Consider the following 22,676-nt stretch of genomic DNA (forward strand, 5'->3'; position numbering starts at 1 on the left):
TGTTCTGCCTAGCTCTCTTTGAACTAGCTCAGAAATCACTCATTTTTCTCAAATGCTGATGGTATCTGATTTGATTTTCAATATTTTAAAATTACTTTAATACTAGAACTCCTTTCATCAGTATTTACTCTTGAAAAATTGCTTTTGTGTCAATAAAACCCCCCCAAGCTAGTCCTGCTAAGTGAGTCAGGGATGCTGAAAACTTGAAAATGGGTCAAACAGGATGCAGTTACACAGATAGTTTTCCTAGCTGATCTTGGAGAATTCTACCATTAAACTCTTGTTGAAGAACCTGTGCAAAGGCTGAGATGTGGAACAGCAATGGTCGTGCTGGAACAGTCAATGGAGTTAGTGAAGTTTGAGCAAGGGGTTAAGAATATCATGGGTTTACAGTAGCTGTTAAATAATATTAAAATACATCCAGCTGGTGTAAACTAATTCTGTGCAGCCAGCAGTGATGCTGTCACATGTGTAGTTTCCTTGTTAGTCTGAGAAATCAAAAACTTTCTGGCATTAATTCTGCAATAGGTGTTTCTCCCTTGCCTGGTACTGCAAGCAGCAAAACGTTAGACTGGTGAGTTGGGTCCTGGTTTACACAATGATTCTGGTAAGGCAGCACGTGCTGTGTTTGTGCTCAGTTTATAACCCTGATTTTACAATTGACATAAAATCTAAATTCTCATTTTTCATTACTTAACTGCTTCTCCATGCCACTTATTGTCTGAGTCTGCAGTAACCATCCAGGTAATAACTTTAGATTTTGCTGAACAGTGCTAATTGTAACTAAACCACCTTTAATTTCTATCCATCTTCTGCTGTTTGGGAAACACTTCTTCCTGCTAGCTCCTCCCAGTGCAGCCAGCTGTAGTTCTGCTTATGGGTAAACTTCATCATTTTTCATGAATCAAATAGGTCTGGACTTGTTCCAGCTGGTAGATCCATGCTGGTTAAAGCTGGCTGTGGAATTCCTGTTCATAATGGTAATGCAACATTGCAGTCTGAGCAGGAGGCAAGTGCATCTCAGAGACACAGCTGTGTAAATGCCATTATTGTGAGCATCTTGTTCATGTGCCTGACATTCATGGCTAGGTTGTGAGTGACAGCTGGACACACTGAAAAGGACTTCCAGCAGTGTCAGCAATGAGAGGCTCAAGTTAGACACTGAGATCTTGATAGAGCTCCTGAATCCCTGGGTGGACCTGGCATGATGAACCCAGAAATGAAAGGAAAAAGTTGAGGTGAGTATACAGGTGTGTACATTTATATTCTTCCATTTCCAGAATGGAAAACAAACTTACTATTTTTGGATAGTCTTATGTGTCAGAGTTATTAAAAATGTGCAATATTTTGAAGATGCGAGTACTCTTAGTACTTATTTTTCTGTATGTAAGGATGAGAATGTAGCTGTCAGGTGTTGTTCCATATTTCTCCTAATTCACTGCAAACAAACCAGAATATTTAATCTGTCTCCCACATAAGAAGGGAGAGTCAGCAAGATTTGGACCTTGGCAGCAGTCCATTAAGGGCCCACTTAGTCGAAGTATGATAGATTTTGAGAACTCCTAAAGTAAACCTCAACTTAAAAGCAGTAGTTTAGTACTCAAACAGCCCTGTTCACTCTGAACAAAATTAACATCTCTAATGCATAGTATAGGAAAGAAAAAGTGATAGAGGTTGAATTTGTAGTTCAGAGGTTCATTTTGATTTGGAGCACACAGTGTGGTGATACACAGTTCTGAGGGCCGGAAGGGCTGCAGTGAGGTGCTTGCGAGGAGATGATGTTCCTGTTTCTAGGAACCTACCACTAGCCCACCAGGGATTTTTTTTTTTTTGGTAGATGGGTTTTGTTGGGTTTTTTTTTTTTTTTTTCAGTTCCCAGTCCCCTCACATACCTTCCCCTATAGGGCACATCAGTTCACATCCTGGAAAAATGAGACCTACCATGACTGGCATGCAGGACAGTTGCCTTTCCTTACTGTCTTAGTTGGGTGAGATGTTTTTTTAATCAATTTACAAAATAGTTCAGAGTGGTCCCAGCTGAGAGTAGCACTCCTCTGAAAGGTATGTGACTTGTGATTTGGGAAAACCATGTGCGTGCTAAAGCAGAAACACAAAAAGCTTTAACTTTTTAAAGACTTGATAACTCCAGCTCCATAAAGCAGCAGAAACTGTCTGGCAGTTACTGTGTTCAAGATTTGCACTATTTTTAGAATTCCATTAACATGATGGTGATACTTCTTTCCTGCTGCTCTGTAACTTTACAGAAATCAGCCAAGTTTTGAAGCAGTACCAACACTTTCAGGCTTAACCATGCATTTGTGGCAGCTGTTTGGAGTAGCTAAATCGCCTTGTGGCTGTTGCAGGTGCTTGGTTTCCAGTTTCCTAAGGAGGGATGCAAAGAGCACATGCAAACAGCTGCCGGGTTTCCATCTGCAGCATAATTCCTACTATGTTTATGCACTAAGGGAGAACTATTGTGTTTCTTGTCCATCTTTTTTTTTTTTCCCCAGAAGAAGCAAACTTCTGCCTTGAACATCACTTATTGAACTATGCTAATGGAGGGGCCAGGCAATATCCATGTACAGAGAAGTTTGTCTCCACCTGTTTGAATACTTGCTCTTCTCTGTGCAGTCACCACTCCTGTGCTAATCCTAGCAGTTTCCTGTTCAGCCATGGCTGGCAAACCCCCTGCCACCCACAAGGTACTAGAACAAAAAAAATAAAAGGGAAGTTTGAGCAGTGTTTCTGTTACCTTGAGCTGGTGTGGTGTGTACCACACTGCACTGCTGGGTGGTGAAGTTTGGTTTGGTGTTTTTACAAGGCAAAGTCAGTTTTAGAAATGTTCCTTTTATCACTGCAGTGCTGTCAGCTCAGTGAGACAATGAGAGTTGTCCCTGTCACAGCAGCATCTGAGTAACTTGGATCTCATTAAACACATGATGTTTCCTTAGGGCAGAAGGAGGGGGGAGTCCCAGCTTTTCTCCCTCACTCTAAGAACTCCAGATGAACACATAATTCTGATCACTCAGATGATAACTGTGCTCAGTCTACTGTCAGGTAGTTAACAGATCTGAGGTTTTTTTCCTATTCATTCTTTTGACAAACAATTTCTGTAAGTAAGAACAATGAAAAGCTAAGAAACAGACAATGTCCTGAGTCAGAAATGTTTGGCAAACCACTGTTTTACCTAACTAGAAATGCACACATGAACACAGTCTAATAAACAATTTAAATGTTTATTTGAAAAATGTTAACCATACAAACTTGCATGAGCAGACTGGGCCTACTCAGCAATAGTAAGCCAGTATTTCTGTAGAATTTAATGGAATTCTCATTTTTCTTTTGGGACTTCATAGAGTACTGCTGTCACAGATACAAAAAGCAAGCTGGTTACAACTGCTAACAATTTTTATGAGTGGAAGGGACCATAAAAATGTAAAGTGCTTGAAATAGAAATCTTCGGTTCAAATTTTTGTTTTGCATATACAAAATGTCAGATCTTTTGAGTAACACAAATGTTTGGTAGTGTATCTTCCTGGCAAGACACACTCAACCCTATGAGACCTGGAACCAGGTGGGGCAGCTTTACTTAGGTTTGCAGGCACAGCTGATGTTTGCAATATTTCCTCTATTTTTTAAAAGAATGCTACCTCCAGACTTAAGGACACCCTGAATTTCATCATCTTGTTAGTCAGGACAGCTGAATTGGTTTATGGGCATGAAGGCAGCCAGCATCCTGTCTGAGGTGTGGAAAAGTGACTTCACAGAAGTTAAAACCAATGGTAGCCCTCAGGGTGGAAAGCTGCTCTATTTTGAAACTTCTGAAAAGGCAGCTGTTCTACTTTGAAGCTTCTGAAAAGGCTGCTTGTTATGGAGAGGCACAAGGAAGTCAGCTTTGGGCCTCGGCCTGAGTGGCCTTTTATCAATTAATCAACTGACTTAGTTTTCTTAGCAGGAAAAAAACAAGGTATTAAGATCAGGTGCCAAATATCAGATCAACAAAAAGTGTGTTTTTAAAAACCAGTAACTCCAAAGTAAATACTGTATTAAGTACATGCTTTCTCATCTAAATTATTTTTCCTGTCTGAAAGGTCTGAAGGCAAGCTGATGGTAGTCACAGGTACAAAGCCAACTTGATCCAGGAGAAGGATGCCCCTGAAAGGTAAGGTTACCTGGCATTAGAAAACAATACACAAAACAATTCTGTGTTCTAAAAATTGGACTTTTAAACTCCCCAAACTTAGTTTAAATCAATGCATCAACTAAGTATTACCCTCATAATATCTCTTATATGAAGTTGCAATGAAAAATGCTTCCAGAATGTAGTGGCTGTGGTTTCTTAGGGCTCCTTTTGCCCAGTTTCTACATCTGAAATGTCAGCAGTGCAGGCTCTAGCTGCTCAGTTTCATAGTAGCCTAAAACTCTTTGCTATCAGGACCTGTAGCTGATTCTCCAGGACTCAGCAACACCCTCCAGTTTTATCAGTGTAACGTAAAATGGCACTGAAGACTTGGGACGAGGTCCCAACTCACATCTGCAACTGTCATTCACCAGATGAGATGTTCTGCTCATTCTGACTGGTTTACAATCCTGAGCTAAACTGTTACCATTCTTTAGAGGACCACTTTACACAGGTAGCAAGAAAATAACTGTGTGGTTTAAGGGTTTTTTTGGGGAGGTTTAGTTTGTTTTTTTTTTTTAATGGGGGGACAGTTCAATTTCTTTACACACTCTAACAAGGCATGAGCAAGCCCCATTTTCCTCATTTGGAAGAGAAATTACTGCAAGCTGGTTCCTCTGCTCCATACTGACCTCTGCTATGGACAGAGGTTATCATCCACTTTGCTGAACAGTTTGTTGGGATTAGAGTTTTCTTCCCAGTTCTACTTAGTTCAGTTTCATACATGGCAGTGTTAAGCTACTTACTGCCAGTGGTAAGCTGCTTACTGCGGGGGAAAGTACAAAGTGTTTCTCCACTGTCTCTGCTCTAACCAGGGGAGCCCTCCCATCTGACAGCACAGTGTGAAATGCCAGGGGAAGCACTGCCTCTTTTGTCACTGCAGTTTCCAGCCTTCCTGATCTTCCAACCCTCCATTTTCCTGGTTTGTCAGAAGGACCAAGAACACCTGTACCCCTGAGTGGATACATAAATTAATGCATGCAGGGCCACTCAGAGGCACAGCTGATCAGCTGCATTTGAAGAAGGCAGCTGTGCCTGTGGCTGATGAAGCACACTGCGCTGTCGGTCACTTCCCAAAGAACATGAAGTTCCAAGGGACAGCTCTTCCAGAGCTGAATGAGGTTGCTTTAAAGCACACATGCTTGCCCATTCCAGCACTAAATCTACACTGATTTATGACCTGCAGTTACCAATTCATCTTTCTGCCCCTTGCTCTGAGACCTTGGTTTCCCAAATATGTTAGTGCTGTGGTAACACAGGGAGTGGATGCAGCCCTTGCAGCAATCAGCTTTATTTGTGGCCTCTTGCCACCTGTGCCAGCACCACTTCACTGTGGAAGCTGCCTACAGAGATAGGTTCCCCCCCCCTTGGAGAATTCCCAGGCAAATTTGCAAAGCCAAATTTGAGGCCTTTCAGAACTACTGTAAAACTCCAGCACAGTAGGAGTATGAAAAGATTTGGAGATGTTGGAATTGTTTAGACCTAGTTTCTACCCTCCTTTCTTGGAACTATGTTAATAGCATCTCACAATGTAGTCCTTAGAAGACTTGATAAAAATTTGGCAGTATGACAGCTCAGCTAAAGACATTTCCAATGAAATACTTTCTCATGTCTCTCTGAAATGCCTATGTGTCAGAAGTGCACTTGGAATGGAAAGTTACCAGTAGCTTTCTCATTGAATTCTTGCTACAACTACCCTACAGAATGAGCCTGCTTCTTGATAGATTCTTTTAGTCAATATTTTGCCTTCATCAAAGCAAAAAAAGAACTACAGAAATTACTTACTTATTTTCACAGGAAGGGAGAATCAGCTTTAAGACTTTGATAATAAGAGCTGCTCCAACAACTCCAACAACAACAACTTCCATGAAACTAAACAAGATAGGCAGAGATTGAAACCAGAATCTGCACAACCCTTTTCTCAAGTCTTCCACCCACTGGCACATCACCTACAAAACAGGTAAAAATACAAAGATTGCAAAACAAAGCAACTGCTGGGTTTTGGGGTTTGTTTTTTTTTAGCTACTGCTAAATCACATTACATGGTGGTAATTTTACTTAAACATACATAAAAGCATGGTGGAATTGACTGGTGGCTCAGCTATCTTTGTTGTTCAAGGTTTGAAACAGGTGAAGGTTTAGTTCTGTGTTCATTAAAGGCCCCTTTGGAAAATGAAGGACACTTGAACAGGGCCAACAGTGGGTTGTAACTGTGAGTGTTTTGGCCATGGAGGAGGCCATGAAACACATCCTTGCGTAAGCTGGAACTGAATTCCTCCAGCTGTTACTGTGTTTCCTACAGCAGGTGAGACCAGTGGTCCACTTCTCAGAGGGGTAAGCACTTGGGCAGAATCAGGAGAAAACGGTGGAATTCAAAGCTAAGCAATATTTGAAATTGTCAAAAATGCTTAGCTTGGTACAATGTACATGTCACAACTGACTATTGTGAAGAATCTGTGTGGTCAGAACATGGCAAGACTTAGAAGCCCAATGGATTCCTACTGGACTTGTCACTGCTGAACAGTAATTTAGGAGGGGATATTTTTTGGTTTATTTGGGGTTTATCTGCAAAAATCCACTGGTCTTAGTGGTTGTCTGTCTTTAAATAATTGTATTTCTATACTAATAATTATACTAATAATTAAAGCAAGCAAACAAACAGCAAAAGCACCTTGTAAGAAGATGGAGGTTCTGTCCTAAGAGGGGTCTCTGGTAACTTGCCAGGTAATGTCTCTTCATCCACTGTAGTTTCTACTTGCTGGATGAGGTACTGACTGGTAGTCTGCAGTGGATCTTGAATATCTGAAGAAGAAGAGCTACATTTAGGGGAGAGTTTGCTTTTTGTTCAACCCACTCTGAAGGAAAATAAAGACATGCTAAAGACATGTTTCTCAGCAGAGGGTACAGTTCTCACACATTTACAGCAGGAACACAGAAGGCTTTTTTTACTTGAGCAATGGACTTGATAAGAAGCAGAAACAGTGTTACAATGCAGCCTTTAGCTATGCCCTTAGCTGTAAATTTCACCTGTCATCAGATTAAAAGGTGATGGACTAGATTAAAATATTCTACTCCAATTAAATCCTTGACAGTTTTTGATTAAACAAAACTGAAATAAAATTAAGGCATCAAGTAACTTCTATTGCTTTTACATTGTTCAAATTTAATAACAGAAAACTGTTCTGTGGTTTGGAATTGACCTAGACAGGTATTTCCTCTACAGCTTTCTCTTTCATTCTCAGGAAAAAGGGGGAGTTGTAGACAAACACTGCAGATCTGAAAGAGAAATTTACTCCTGTCAGATGTCTGGCTTGCAGACTGCCAAGTATCAAGTACTTCAAAGGAGAACAAATTTGAAAGCAAACAAATAAAATACCTAATATGAAGAGTTGAATTTAGGTGTTTAAAAAAAAAAACAAAAACCAAGGCATATAAAATTAAACCCGTTCCCTGTTTATGAAGAAGCTCTTTCACTATGTAGAACAAGGGATAAATGATGCTCTCTTAGCCTGTAAAGCAATACATTGAATATGGATGAAAATGCTACTTAACAGCCGAGAGATACCTTTTCCTGAGAGGTTGGGCAATGTAAATAACACGTCGTTGTCCCTTGGCATGGAGTACAGCATGCTCTCCTTCAATGGGACTGTGTAGTTGGAATGTCTAAGTACTCTCAGGTCCTTCACTAAAATATCTATTTCTGTTACTTCTTCCTGCTGAACCTACAAAAGATGCAAACATGATATGACTGAGTTTAAAGCAAGACTGAAGCAGCCTGGCAGAGGCCAACAGTGGATCCCAGAAAATTCCAGGCCACTAAGATGTACAGAGATGTTATAATATGAACTGGTATTCTTTGTTTTCACATATCACATTTCTGTAGACCAAACCACATCAGAAAATATGCTGAACAGACTGGGTTTCACTCCCTGCAAAAGCACATGGTAGTCAATCCACGGGCTTTTTTAATCACTTACATGGTACATCACTGTCCTCTTGCAGGGAGGCATTTTAGGGCATGGAAAACTCAGATATGTAGTGAAAGCACTTGCACACACTGAAATTCTTGCTAAGGCGAGACTGACGTTTCTGCTTTTGCAGGAACATTGCTTGTTTTCAACAACTGCAAGCCAAGTGTCACAGCATTTGACAGTGTCCTGTTTGAACTCCTTGTCTCCAACCAAGAGACATGCACTTGACAGATGGACCAGGCAGTGGATATGGCATTGGCTGGATGTTTGCACTCTAGAAAGTTGCTGCCAATGGCTCAATATCCAAATGGAGATCAGTGACAAGGGGTGTCCTCAGGGATGGGTATTTGCACCGCTGCTGTGTAGCAACTTTGCTGGCACCACCGACAGTGAGACTGAGTGCACCCTCAGTTTGCTGATGACACTGTGTGGTCAGCCTGCTGAAGGGAAGAGATGCCACCCAGCAGCAGCTGAACAGGCCTGAGAGGTGGATCCCTCACAAAATTCAGCAAGGCCAAGTGCAAGGTGCTGTACCTGGGCTGGGGCAGTTGCAAGCACAAGTACAGGCTAGGCAGCAAATGGATAAAGAGCAGCCTTAGAGAAAAGGAATTGGGAATGTTGGTGGATGAAAAGCTCAACACGACCTAGGAATGTGCACCCACATTCCAAAAAGCAAACTCTGTCCTGGAGCTGCAGCAAAAGCAGGGTGGCCAGAAGGTTGAGGGAGGTGATTCTGCTCCTCTGCTGTGCTTATGGGAGACTGCTTTTGACTTAAAGGAACAATCAAGGAAACAGCATTGGCTTTCTGGTTGTTTTTACTAGGTCCCTGTGAAAATCTGAAATGCATTGTGGTGTCTAGTTTGAGGCCTGAAATACAATGCCATTGTTGTGTAACAACTGAATCAAACCATGATTCTTAGGCTATTAGCAGTGGGATAAAGATCTCATTGGAAAAGCTACAGACCTCTCACTGGGGCTTTTCACTAACAGACTGAGATTCTGACATGATCAGATCCTTGTAAAAACTACTGTATGCTGACCATGCAATTAATCAAGAATCAATGGTATTACGATTATTATCCTTTAAAGAAAGAAAAAGGCAGCAGAACACAATCCAGCTTCAAAAAAGCCTGGCTACATGTAAGATACAGAAGTGCAGAAACAAGAACAGAAATAAGCCAGTTGCTGGCTTCAGCAGCTGGGTCTTTTCTACAGAATCTCTTTAATTAGTAAATCAGCTACACCACACAGGTGGATTTGAGAACTCATTTCTGCACAATTCAACCTCAGCTAGAATTGCAACCCCTCACATTGACTGCTATTTGTGCAAATAGTTAGAATCAGAGGGGTGGAGGTGCTTATTAATCTCAAAATCCATGTTCATTATCAAGATACAAATTGTCTTACATGCAAAGTCTTCTAAGACTAAGCTCTCAGATGTAGTGGGCTTTCACAGTAAGCCCACTAGCCATAAGAGTTTCCTGCTGCAAGCTGCTCCCCATGCTACCTGATTGAAACCTTTTGTTAGCTTGGAATAAACATTGGGGAAAACCTCAAGACACAGAATGAGCCTATGCCCCTTTTGTTAGTTTTGTACATTATTTTATAAATCAACTCTTGCTTGTGAATCTGGCTTTGCTTGCACAAGTTCACTTATTCAAAGTGCATGTGATATAGTTAATGATAATTATTAAAATATAAAAAGAAGTATTAAAACTTGAAGTTTCTTCATGAGACACCCCCACTGTTATGCTGCCAACTTTGCTGTTGTCTCCCTCAGTACTGTGTTAACACTAATTACATACTTTGTGTTCTAATCATCAGCCAGATACCTGTAAACCTTGTAATCCCTGGGAACTACTTGCCTCTCCTAAATTAAAAACAAGCAGAATGTTGTAGCAGGGCTTTTTTTACCTGTTTCCCATCAATTTCTGTCACTTCTTCCTGAACGACAATCAGCTGCAAATCAGAAGCGGATGCCAAAGGCCACTCGTGAACCATGATTCGAACACTGACAGTTCCCAGGTGCTGCTGATCCGGTAAGTTATCCAAGCTTCTGTTCTCCACTGTTAACACACAATGTCATGATTTACAAGGAGAAACCACCTCAACCAGAAAGCAGTACCCAGCCACAGAGAACAGAGATGCAGCTGTGACACAGATGCCTCTGCACATGCAGCAGCTGAATGGAGAAGTCAGAGTACCACTAGCATCAAGCCAGAGATGCCAGAACATGTGTGCTATGCTGATGTCCTGAACACTTCCAGCTTTTACAGCCAGCAGTAATCTGGGCCAACAGCTAAAACAGGTGCCATGATTTTTTTTATCAGTATATCACACCAAATCAGACCCAGAGCAGGTCTCATAACACAGCAGAGCTGTACAATCCCCTGACTCAGGGAGCCTGCAAACAAGGTGACATCCCTGCCTTTGAGGCTTGCATTTAAGCCCTCTAAGCAGAGCTCTTTGGCTTGGTTACTGCTGCATTCTTATTTCAGTTGCCCAAAGGAGCTCATAAGAGTAATGTCACAGCCCAGCCCCCCAGCATCTTCATTTGCACAACATTCCCCTTCCTCTGAATACAGAAACAAATATGGTCTTTTCCAGGTACACTGCATCTCCTGCTCAAGATGAGTGCCAGTTCCCTCCTACGTATTTTTCTGCCCCCCTCTCTGTTTTCCTATGTGACTGGTGACACCTCAACCTCTCTTCCTACCCAAAAGCTTTCAGCTATTTCAACAACTTAATATTCTGCAAGTACACATGGAACTGCCTTTCTACCCTGGCTGTTTTCTGCATAGTCTCAGTATCCTTCTCCCAGTGATCACACCTCTGCTTCAGATGAGGGCATGCTAGAACTGAAGCCCTGGAGAAGCACAAGAGTGGAGGTGGGGGATCTCTCCAGCATGCAGATACCAAGGGACATGAACTGAGACCAAACCATCCCTGCTGCTAAGCCACTGGTGCTGTGTGTCACTTGCAGTTCTGAGCCTATCAGGTCATGTGGGATAAGGCTCAACTTGGGTCTCTCAGTCACACAGTAACTACTCAGTGTGTCCACTACTTTTATGCTGTGATCCCTGTCCTCATAAAGCCATTTTTCTTATTTAAAATATAGAAAAATACTTTCTGGCATAATTTAGTAATGTCTTCCATTGCCAAAATAAGTGGCAGAAGGACAGTTCCCTACAGGTGCGAGCCAGGGCACTAACCTGGTTACTGAACATTTTCTGACTTGGAGCAGCAAGGATGCACTACAGGCCCAAAGCCTCTGAGATGCCAAGCAGCTGGAGCTCCCTGTGTTCCCAGCTTTTACCATGTGGCAGGCTGTTCAACCACCTCTACATTCACAGGAGTGACACACACTTCCAAAACTGACATTTGGGGGAACTTCAAGCGGGGATTTAGGTGCCAAGAATGATCTGACAATGATGTCAGAGTATGTCGTCTCCAATATTCAAAAGCATGATTATTAAGGTCAAGTTTTGTTTTTATATACACTCAGGAGCATTTTCCCCCTCTATTTATAAGTATCTTGATATTTCTTTGGCATTTTACAAACACTACCTGAATCTGTTGTCAATAATTTAGTAATTAAATAGTATAAACATTACATTACAGCTAACAGAGAGGTACTGTGCTGGGGACTCAGACCCAAACATGGAGATAAAGAGCTCCAGGTTTCTAGCTCCCAAGTCAAATCAGTATTTTCCTCAATGTTTCAGATTCAAAACCAGTCATTGCAAGTGCTACAACTATGATTTGGGAAATTAATAGGAATTACAGAAGAGTGCTCAGGAGCTCTCAGAATTAGTCAATAAAATCATACCTATTTTTCTGGAGTGAGTTATTTTGCAAGTAAATGGTGTTTTGCCGTGGTTTTGTACCAGAAAAAGAGAATTTGTCTACTGGTCTCCCTCTCCAGAAAAGAAATACTGTCAAATTAATAACTGATCATGCTTGGGAAAGAAGGGTTCAAGCAACAAGGTCACAGCTCAGAGAAGCAATTTGAAAAAGTGTTAGTATTCTCTAAGAGCCTGATGAGGATGACCTCAGGTATCAACCTAGAGACTGACTGCATCTCATGCAGCAGAAGATTGTTCTCAATACAACAGAAGCTTAAATAATGGTCCTTGTTTAATTAATGATACAATATGCTCTGTGGATCTCCAAAAAAATTACACAGTACTTTTTTTTTTTCACAAAAAAAATCTAGCATTGAATCAGTGGAAAAACAGCAGGTTCAAGACAACTTGAAGTCATTAACTACTGCAGTCATTAAAGTTCAGTATTTGTGCTATAATATCCTATCCAGCAGCAACTTGTTTGTCCAATAGACACAGAAGTGATATCCTTAAATGATCTTCCTAACAACAATTCATACTTTTGTTATTGAATCTCCTTCTGGATATATGCCAACCAACTTAGGGACACAGCCATTAGCAGGGTGGAGTTGCATCCTTCTGTTTACATTGTCTAGCTTGTAGTGCAAAACATGCTTTTGAAAAGATGGGCAGGGTCTGGATTTCAGATTAGACCATTTACACACAAGCCTGTTAATGTGACTTGAGATGAAGGCGGTAAGATTTTTTTGATCCATTTTAATACCAAAATTGTTCTACCTTGGGAAATGTTTTGTTTCCACAATGATCTGGTTTACAAAATACAGAACACATAGCCATTGTAAGCTTTGGTTACTAGACAACAGGGAAGCTAAATACCCCAGGGGAGGGAGGAAAATTAAAAAAAAAAGAAAAGAGAATACTCACATATTATTGTTTGGCATGTTATGTGGGCAACCCCGCTTTTCATAGGAAAGTCATTTAGATATACCTGTCCATTAACATAGGTGATGTTAAAAAGAACCTGAAAGGAAGACAGCCAGAATGAGTGTATGTTTCCTGCCCCTGTGCTGCAATCCTGCTCTCAGAGGAACACACTCCATACTGACTGATGTCAGAATAAAGAACATAGTTGCAGCTGCTGCAGACTTTGTTTTGCTGCATATTAATTCACTGAATAAATAGAAAAACCGGACAAACCTGTACTTTGTGGAGTTCTCCACTGGTGTTCAGCATCATAACACCAACCCTAATTGCTTCCTGGAAAAAACCAAACAGAAGAGATGTAAGTTTGAGAAAACACATGAACCATTGCAACTTTCTTGTACTGTCCTGGCAGAATGACTTCTTACTAACGCCAGAGCGCATTCCCAGGCTTTCTATCCAGCAGACAGAAGGAAAAGAAATATGCTTTCTTGTTTCATGTAAGGAACAGTCTGTTTTTTTCACACCTCTTTTTAGTAAAGAGGATTGATGAGAAAGAATGACATCTGCATTCCCCTATGTATAGTTTGTGGGTTTTTGTAATAAAGATAATGATAATAATCACTTGTTTCACACGGATATAATGGAAGTCTCTCATATGAGCTGAAAAATAATAGACCACAAAACGTAAAAATCAGATTCTCTGTAAATATTTTTTAAGCACTTCAGTTAGTCTTCAAAGTGAAGTTAGTCTATACTTAGGAACGTTCAGTTTTGTCAGCAGAAATTCTTCTTTCTTTGGTTATGATTCCCAAATTATGACACATGGGACACCTCAAACTCACAGAAAAGGGAGATTTGCTTCTTTATTCAAACCCTAATTGCTGTAATTTATTGAATCACTCATTCTGTCTTCTTATTTCTCCCTTGTAATTTCAGGGGCTGCTTTGCAAATGAGACCTTAAGTGTCCCAGGTCTGTCCCTGAAAAAAACTACATACAAAAATCAAATCTTGCTTGTACATAGCCAAAAGTAATGACTGCCATACTGCCTTCCTCAGACACCTCTTAAAAATAATGTTAAGCTCCATATTTGGCCTGTGGAAGCCTTAAATCATTACAACTTCATTTCATTAACACCTGGATATGGCACTTAGTGCTATGGTCTAGTTAGCTGGGTGGTGGTCAGTCAAAGCCTGGACTTGATCTTAGAGGTCTTTTCCAACCCAAATGATTCGGTGATTCTGAGGAGCCATTTTCCTCTGGAAAACATCTCCACACCTTCAGCATCTTCTTTAGCTCTGTAGTTGAGTCATTATTTCACAACCAACAGTTAAAAAGTGAGTCATGTCTCAATAAAAAGTTGAACATGCTCAGAATTTAAAATAAATAAAAATGTAAATACACAATAAGACTTTTCATTTTGTATTTTTACACAACACTAGATTTTCAGCCAGAAAATATGTGAAATATACAATACCTAACATAATACAGCCCAGTTCAGGAACAGAAAACTCTGAAGCGTGACAAGAATGTCAAAAAGTCATTGAAACAATAGGTGTTAATTACCATATCCAAGGAGCCAGAACTGTCAAAAACTGAAAAACAACCTCCAAGTCTGATTCAGATGGAATCTGGCATCATGAGAAGAATGGTTTCAAACCTAGCACAGGTAACTTTTTGGTTCAAAGTGACTTGGAAGTACTTCAGACCCATTTGGCATATCAGTAGGAAAACTCTCTGGCCACTGAGACCAAAGTGAAATCTCTTCCTCAGTGCCCCTTCTATGAAACAGGTTTTTATATTGGCTTTTCTTCAAAACTTAAATCCTAGCTATTCAAAGGAAATTAAAATTACCAAATTAGTCAGACAAGTGAACTCTGTAACTGAAAATATAAACTGGATTAACAGTATAAACACAGGATATATTCTATCCTGTCTTCCTGTAATTTCCTCAAACCACTCATTTCCTTTTCATATTTTAAGAATTGGGTATATTAATAATAAAATAAAAATTCACCAAACTTTTAGATCTTTTAGCTCTTAGCATTCAGAACTCTTTTACACTCTCAAACTGTTAAAGAGATTACCAAAACTTTGTTCCTAGGTTTTTCTGTTTTCTGGGAATTCAAAGGGCACAGAAGATGGATTTTACCGGGAGTCTTAACAGTCCCTCATTTTTTAAGCCAGGAATTACATCTGAGGTTTTTTTACACAGAAAGTATTTCACAATCTTTTTTCAACATCTACAAAGAGACTCACTGAGATTACAAGAAAAAGGAAATGACTGATGAAAAATAGGAAAATCTCCTCCTTTTTTTTTTCTTTTTAATCAAATGCTTTATTTGAAAGTGAAGGCATGAAGGAAGCTAGATATGCTCAACAATTGACTGTTAAATGTACAAAGTTAGCTATACATACAATGATTAATTTCCTTCAAAACAGCTGTCAGCTCTGTTGACACAGTATCCACAAGCACTGTTATGAATCCTGGAACATACTTAAAACTTGCACTTGAAGAACACATTACATGTTTAAGAAATGAAATATTTCAGTGGATCACTTCTGTGCTGTCAAAGGTTCAAAAAACAGATTGCAAGGTCCAGACAAATAGGACAGTTTAACCACTTGCTGCCTCTGCCACTGAAAAAGAGTGCAGATCTCTCCTGCACTCCCTTCTCTCATCCATCCCAAGTCAGAGAGGTAATTTAGCTCATTAAATTGGCACAAAAACTTTCCCTTTTTTGTCAGACCGTTTTTCTGTCAGTTGAACAAGCAAGGAAGAGCTGGACAAGCACAAGAGATCCAAGAACACAGCTGGGAAGAATGAGCTGGGCTCCTTGTTCTGATGCACACAGATTGTCAGACTGCCTCTGCTGTGTGATCTGTCTGTCCTTGCAGCATTTCCTTGGGAGACATCTGTCCTCACCACCATCTCAGGTGATGGTGATGCACCTCCTTAATGGTACAGATTCATAAAGCTCCTCAGTAACTCAGAGCAACGATCAGCATTCCCCTACAGCAGCTGCATCATGACCCTTGCAATTTTGTGTTCACACACAACAGAGAACTCATGCTGTTGCTATTCCTGGGACTAGTCTGTTCACATCCAGATCCAACAAATTCTACTGAGATCTTCCCATATTCTGTACATCCATTCTACTCAGTTCTCATCTGCTCTCATTTTGCAATTTATGAACAGGTTGTTCATTACTCTTGTCTTCCCACAGAAAACAGCAGTGTTCCAGCTCAGTCTTACCCTTCCTTAAAGGTAGGTTTCACACTGCTGTCTTCCCATGGCTTCCCACTGGGGTCTCCTGCAGCACCACACTCAAAACTCAATGGGTCCTGCTGTGGCAAATCTTCCTGACCCTACACATACCCCATAACAAAACCTACAGGATGGCAAAAACAACAAGATGCCTGCCAACTGCAATGAAAAGCTGGGCAGGAGTGCTGGGGAAAGGAAGCAGCAGCTCACAGGAGAGCAGAGCACCATCCCAGCTAAGCCACTTTCACCCACAGCAGGGAAGAAGGGATGCACAGCACTGCCCCTGTGTTCACAGGCCTGATTGGTACCCCTTCAATATCTGCACGTTGATAAGTGCTCAAGAGCCATACATTCTTTATGCCTCCTAAAGGGGAGAGAAACAGATGTGGCCAACAGCTCTTGTACCAGTCTTTCAGGATGAAATGCCTGGTCTGACAAGCCACACTTGCTAGAAAGTGCTCCAGTGATAATTCAAATCCCCATCTTTCCAGTCCTAGGGCTGAAGACACACACACTTAGAGAACATCCTTTAAGTTCAACAGAGGAATTTTTTTTATGTTACCATAATAAAATTCACAGCCTGAGGGTGGAGGGGAAGAAAGTGTTTTATAGTGCTTTGTAGATATGTCTTGTGGTTATGTACTTCAGCAAATAACCCCACATCCCTTATTTTGTAAAAGCATAGTAAGCCAATCCTGCAGTAACAAAGCCACTGAGAGCAGAATCTGCAGTACTTCCATACTATTGCACGGTCAATTTCTGGAGAAGCCTCAACTGTGAGTGTAAAACTTGGCTGTATAACTTACAATACACTATTCAGTATTAACATGCAAGTATCGTGCAAGTTTCAGACAGGCCTGTAATTTAAAAGGTTCTGAATTCACTGGAATATTTGAAAAAGCAGTGCTTTGACAGAGCCAGAATGAAATTACAACCCCAAGAAGCAATTCAAGTCCCTAAGAACTGGGATGTGCTTTCAGTTTACCACTGACCCCATTTCATACTTTGCAGCCCCTTGTCCCCTCCTGTGCTGGTAAATGCCTTCACACAAAACTCCAATGTGCACAAAAAATGGCCCTATCATTCTTAATACTCTTTTAGGATGTAAATGTCTCTCCTGATTTTTCCTATGATTTCTCATCCCTGTTTTAGCACTCCAGCAGTGATATTTACAGTGGTAATGGCCACAGAACCTGCAAAGAGGACAGCAAATGTAAGTCACTCTGTTCTAGGACAGCTAAGCAGCAACACTAAGTGTGATGGCACAGGTTACAGTGAACTAGTGAATTTCTCTGAACTTGGATCTGCAGAGGTAAGCAGATAGTGATCATTTTCTGTTCCTTTTCTCTTTCACTGTGTGCTACAACAGAATCCAGGACTGTTAACTGGGGCAGTATAATCGCAGTAGCAGCAGAAGAACAAAAAGGGGGAAAGATGTCAGCAAAGAATATAAAGCATCTGGCATAAGTTAAAAAGGAATATTCATTAATTCTCAAAGACTAACACCACACAAATCTACAGAAAACATTTCACCTAATATTGCTTCGTAAAAAAATGCCGCAAAAGAAAAAGCTGATGGGTCCAATCATGTAGGAACTTCAAACAGATCTGATTATCTGATTAAAGAATCGTGGAAAAAATTTATCCACAGGCAGTGAATACCTGATGGGGTGCACAGTACAGTTTCTCCCAGTACAGGGTAACTGCTCAGTGCTACCCAGCTGCATCAGTCACACAAAGCCCATCAAGATTCTGCTGCTAGCAGCCGGCCCACTTGAAGCACAGCTGTTCTCCATTGAGGCTCTCCAAACAAGGCTCTTTCTGCTCCAAGGTCTGTGGGAAGCCAAGTGGGCAGCCCTGGGAACAGATGGCAAATGCCTTACAAGATGGCCAGCTGTACAGAGACTTGAAAGGCAGACAATCCCCTCACAGCCTTTACACAGGCACTGCTGATATCCTGTTTGCAACTGAAAAATGTCAGGTTGTCAAACAGGTAAAAAATAGACAAAACCAATAACCTGTTTCTAAATTTGAGAAGAGATTATGGGAAGTGTCTGAATAGACAAACAAAACTACCATACAAGCTCATACCACTTGAGTCCTGGCACTCACATGGACAACTGGCTCCAAACAGAGTAACTATATATTGCAATCCAGGGCTCCACGATCCATGCTTCACATAATTCTTTTGTAAGAATCAAAACAGAACTAAGTTGTAGAGTCTTAACTGCAATCAGGCATAACTGAATTGAGAAGTAACCATGGTAAAAGCTTGACATGACAAGATAGAATTTCACAAGTTTGCAGGATGATAATTTGTCCCTCACATTTTAGAAAACTTTTGTACAAAATTTTCTCCATTAAGATTTGGCATTATTAAACTGCATGACAGTATTTAGGGTAAGATAACTACATTCAGTATTTTCTTAACTAGCTAAAGCTAAACTCTTTCTTAATATAATAATCTGACATGATGCTTTTGCTTTACTTTGCTTTTCTGAACAAGCACACTTACTTTCATTCCTTCCTTGTTTTACAATGCCTCTTACTATAACATGGTTTATCCTTCCCTTTCCCCTATGTGTGTTACCAGAATTAATTGCCTTTGTATCTTCTCTATTAAACCAACTCATACTATGATATTTTATCATGAGTTTTAAAGGGGAATACTCAGTCTTACATCACGGAGACACAGTTGCATCATACTGCTTTTATTTAATCAAATATACATTGGAAGATGATGTCAGCTCTTTCAGGCCCAAAATTCACGTGTGCCAGACTGCTAATAGAGAAACTGACATGAAGTGATGGAAAAAACATTCCAGCACATTGCTATTAACAAGTTTCTTCTTTGATTAAAATACACTGTACTCACTGCATCAAATGGTTGATGCAGTGAAGATTATTTCCTGCTGTTCTGAAACGACCCATCCACACAGAGGTTTCTTGCAGGCAACAAATAATATAAAAACATTTTTTTTCCAGGCAACTGAACTAAACTAAAAAGAAAAAAAAAAATCTGGTAAGCAAATATGTTATTTAGAAAGAACTCTGCTAGCCTAAATTATCAAGAGGTAAACAGAATAAGCAAATAACATGGTGTTAGCACTGCTTTCAGCCAGTTCCTATCAGCACATTAAAAAAATACTCTAAAGCACAAAATCTTATTCCTGACCTTGCACCAGAAACATTACTTTAATGTGAAAGTCAGTTGTCTTATTGCATCATGCCCTTTAAATTTTTTTAAAGAAAAAAAACCCACAAAACAACAACCCCCCAATTTTGTCTAAAATCAATTTTTAGTCCAGTTTTGCATATCCAAATTTTATGAGAACTAAAAACCAGAACAGACATGCTAATGTTAAAAAAAGAGTCCAGATTTCAAAACAGCTTTTTTAAGAAATTACAAGTATTGCACAACAGTTGAGGCGTTCACATTCCAAAAGAGCTGAACAAAAGCATTTCAGCCTTACAAAATGCTATTCCGGTGTCTCAAGGTTATTCCTCACTCTTTCCACTATGGTTCTTGTAACACCACTGCCATCAGCACAGAGGTAAACTTTGACACCAGTTTTAATCCCCACATGGAAGAGTTAACAAAATGTGAAGCTGTTAGTAGAGTGCAGCCAGTGGGCTCACAGAGTTGTAAAGCACAGTTGCGGTGCCCAGCCAAAGCAAAGCTGACCATGTTGATGCTGCCTGCTCCCAACCAGTCTGCAGTTCCAGGCCATCCTGAGGAAACACCACAGTTAATCTGACCCTACAGCCCACTGTCACTGAGATCATAGCTTGTGAAGGTAACTTGACAGCATGGCATTCCCACTCCGCCTATTCCCACTACCCAGGCACTTCTGTTCCTAACAGGCTGCCAAAAAACAGCTCAGTGTCAAAAAACATTGATTCTTCTACTCAAAGCTTCCTCCAGACACACTGTTCCTTCTGCATCAAAACTGGTCCTGATTGTAAAAAACTAAATAGCGCAGGAGAAAGCACAGATTTTTATTTTGCTAAGTTAAACATTTAAAAAGAAAAAACCACTAAAGTAAACATTTATGTGTCGCTTTTTGACTCTTAGAGAAATTTTCTGCATGTACTTGGGCCACCAAACCCATATAAAGCTAAGAGTGCAGACACTAGCAAATCATGAGCTCACAAGACCACTTGAGCAGTACGGCACAAATGGACAAACTCAACCCCACTAACAGCACAGCTGTGCCCATAAGGCACTACAGTTCCTAAGTCAAGCCCTACTCACACTCCAAAACATACCTGTTCTATCTCTGACCCCAAAACATACCTGTTCTATCTCTGACCCCAAGCTGCCTCACGTGGCACTGCCCCAGCACCCCTGTGCCCTGCTCATGCTTTCACATCCAAAGACAGCAGACACAATTGTGCCTCCCTGTCCTTTAAAACTGCCAGCAGTGACAAAGAACTTTAATGCTACCAAGCTGTAGTTTCAGTGTGGAAGTGTAACAGTTTCTGGGTAGAACGTGAGCAAGAGCACAAATCTGCATTACATTGTCATTTCATGAGCCTTCTGGCAAATTCAAGCCAGCACTCCCTTTCTCAGAGGGACAGGCAAAGTACCCAAATACCGAGTTCCCTCTGCTCTCTTTAACACACTTCACTCCAGGCATTCAGGCACTTTTGTAGGAGTCTGAAGATCTAGATCCCTGTTTTGAAATCAGAGCTAAGGAGGTCGCTCTTCAGAAGTTCATAAAGAGAAGCAGGAACCAGGAAGTAAGGCCAGGAATGAATCCTGCTTCGCAACACAGGATGTGCCAGCTCAGGGCCTCTGCCAGGCTTTTTGTAAATGTTTTACTTTAATTACACCAATAAATAAGTAACTCTGGAGGGGGAAAAGGCATAATAAATTTGGTCAGGTAACTGGTCAGTAACTGGTCAGGTAACTGGTCTAACTGGTCAGGTAATTGATCAGTAACTTCACATTGGCTAGACAAGTTGACTACAAACCCCTCACAACTCTTCCCTCTGTGATCTTACACCTTGGGTTCAAATTATACCAATTTTAGAGGATGATCATGATTCAAGCTCAGGCAGAAGTACCCAGCACTTCTGTAATTCTAGAGGTCAGATCTCACCTGGTGCTGTGGCAAATCTTTCTATCCCCACTGTAAAGTTCTCCTAAGTAGTACCCAACATATTCCTTCCACTCTTTAAAAAGCCACCAAATTAAAAACTGATGTCACGAAGATACAGCATAGATATTGGAATAGAAAAACAAACAACACAATGCCCTGTGTGTTTATAGATATACACCAATACATCAAACAGATATCCACCCCTTCTCTTGGTTCGAATCACGAGTAGGCTAGGCTCAAGTGTGGACCTAATGCAGCGCGTACTTCTACGGCACTGAACCACGGAGATGTAGGCAGAAAAGCCTGAAAACACAGTATAAACACATCTACATTGCACAGAAGTAACCACCTTCCCCTCAGACCTGTCAGGTACGGCACATCGAATCCTATACGGACGAACCAGCAAAGGGAGAAGGGAAGCCCTGTCTGCCCGCGGCAGGGTCCGGCTCACCCCTGTGAGGGAGCGGGGCACGGGCCGGGGCAGGAGCAGGAACAGGAGCAGGGAGAGGGACAGTGGCAGGGAGAGGGAGAGGGACAGGGAAAGTGGCAGTGGCAGGGCAGGGCTGGCCCCGGCGGTACCTGTCCCAGCGGCGCGGCCGGGCCCAGCAGAGCGGCGGCCAGAGGCGGCAGCAGCAGCGACAGTGGCAGCAGCAGCAGCTCCCGACGTCCCAGCGCCGCCTCCATCTTGCGACCCGGGAATTAAAAGCAAGTGAAACATCAACAGGCGGGGCTGGGAGGAAGCGGGGGAGGTGGCAGGAGGGGGCCGGCCCTGCCCCGGCCCTGCCCCTGTCACTGTCCCTGCCCCTGTCCCTGACACTGTCCCTGCCCCTGGCCTGGCAGCGCCGCCGCCGGGAGATCCCGAGTTCGGCGATGCGGAATAAGGTGCGAGTACGGAGCTGCGCCTGCAGGAGCCCGTCACTCTTAATAGGCGAACGCAGCCTTTGAAAGCACGAAGGGAGGTACCCGTATAGACAGTGTTAAGAATTGCAGCTGTTTGTGAAATGTGGCGAGGCTCCCGTGAGGTGCCTGCTGTTGTCAGCTGCTCTGCGTGGGGAGGGTCGTGGGGCCGGAGCAATACCGGGCTGAGCCCGCAGCGCCACACTGCAGGAAAGGGCTCTGGAAAGCAAAAGCAGGCAGAGTACTCCAGGAGGGGCAGAGTCATTGGAAAGGAAGAAAGCACAAGATAAAGTTCTCAAGAGCTAGAGATCATCGTCCTAAAGAAGAGGAAGCAGAGGGAAACTTAGTAGTGGCAGTCAAAACCATGGAAGTCTCTTCACCAAAGGTGAAGAAAAGCTGGACCACCAAGTTCTCAGTGGATTTGAAGATAACAAGTGTTTTATTTGCAACAAGAAGGATTGCCATTACCTATTAGCAAAAAATGGTA

General features: G+C 41.6%; 1 protein-coding gene across 1 annotated transcript; it reads right to left on the reverse strand.

Moving 5' to 3' along the window:
• Positions 1–3,217: 3,217 nt before the first annotated feature.
• GINM1 (glycosylated integral membrane protein 1) lies at positions 3,218–22,003 on the reverse strand. The gene is made up of 8 exons (XM_066545725.1): positions 21,872–22,003; positions 13,194–13,253; positions 12,921–13,017; positions 10,066–10,217; positions 7,746–7,902; positions 6,852–6,982; positions 5,966–6,129; positions 3,218–4,155 (listed from the first exon to the last, which is right to left on the reverse strand). Exons 1-8 carry the CDS (start codon positions 21,974–21,976, stop codon positions 4,047–4,049), a joined length of 975 nt encoding a protein of 324 aa, XP_066401822.1. The 5' UTR covers positions 21,977–22,003; the 3' UTR covers positions 3,218–4,046.
• Positions 22,004–22,676: the final 673 nt, after the last annotated feature.

The sequence above is a fragment of the Molothrus aeneus genome, chromosome 3 (assembly GCF_037042795.1).
Source record: "Molothrus aeneus isolate 106 chromosome 3, BPBGC_Maene_1.0, whole genome shotgun sequence".
Lineage (NCBI taxonomy): Eukaryota > Metazoa > Chordata > Aves > Passeriformes > Icteridae > Molothrus > Molothrus aeneus.

Bases quoted from the DNA above. Each gene is read 5' to 3' on its own strand.
- GINM1 (XM_066545725.1), bottom strand. From the start codon at position 21,976: ATGGAGGCGGCGCTGGGACGTCGGGAGCTGCTGCTGCTGCCACTGTCG. The intron at 10,218-12,920 runs GTGAGTATTCTC...GTGTGTTAACAG, and splicing joins AACATGCCAAACAATAATAT to TGGAGAACAGAAGCTTGGAT. The intron at 7,903-10,065 runs GTAAAAAAAGCC...CATCTTTTGTAG, and splicing joins CAGAAATTGATGGGAAACAG to GTTCAGCAGGAAGAAGTAAC.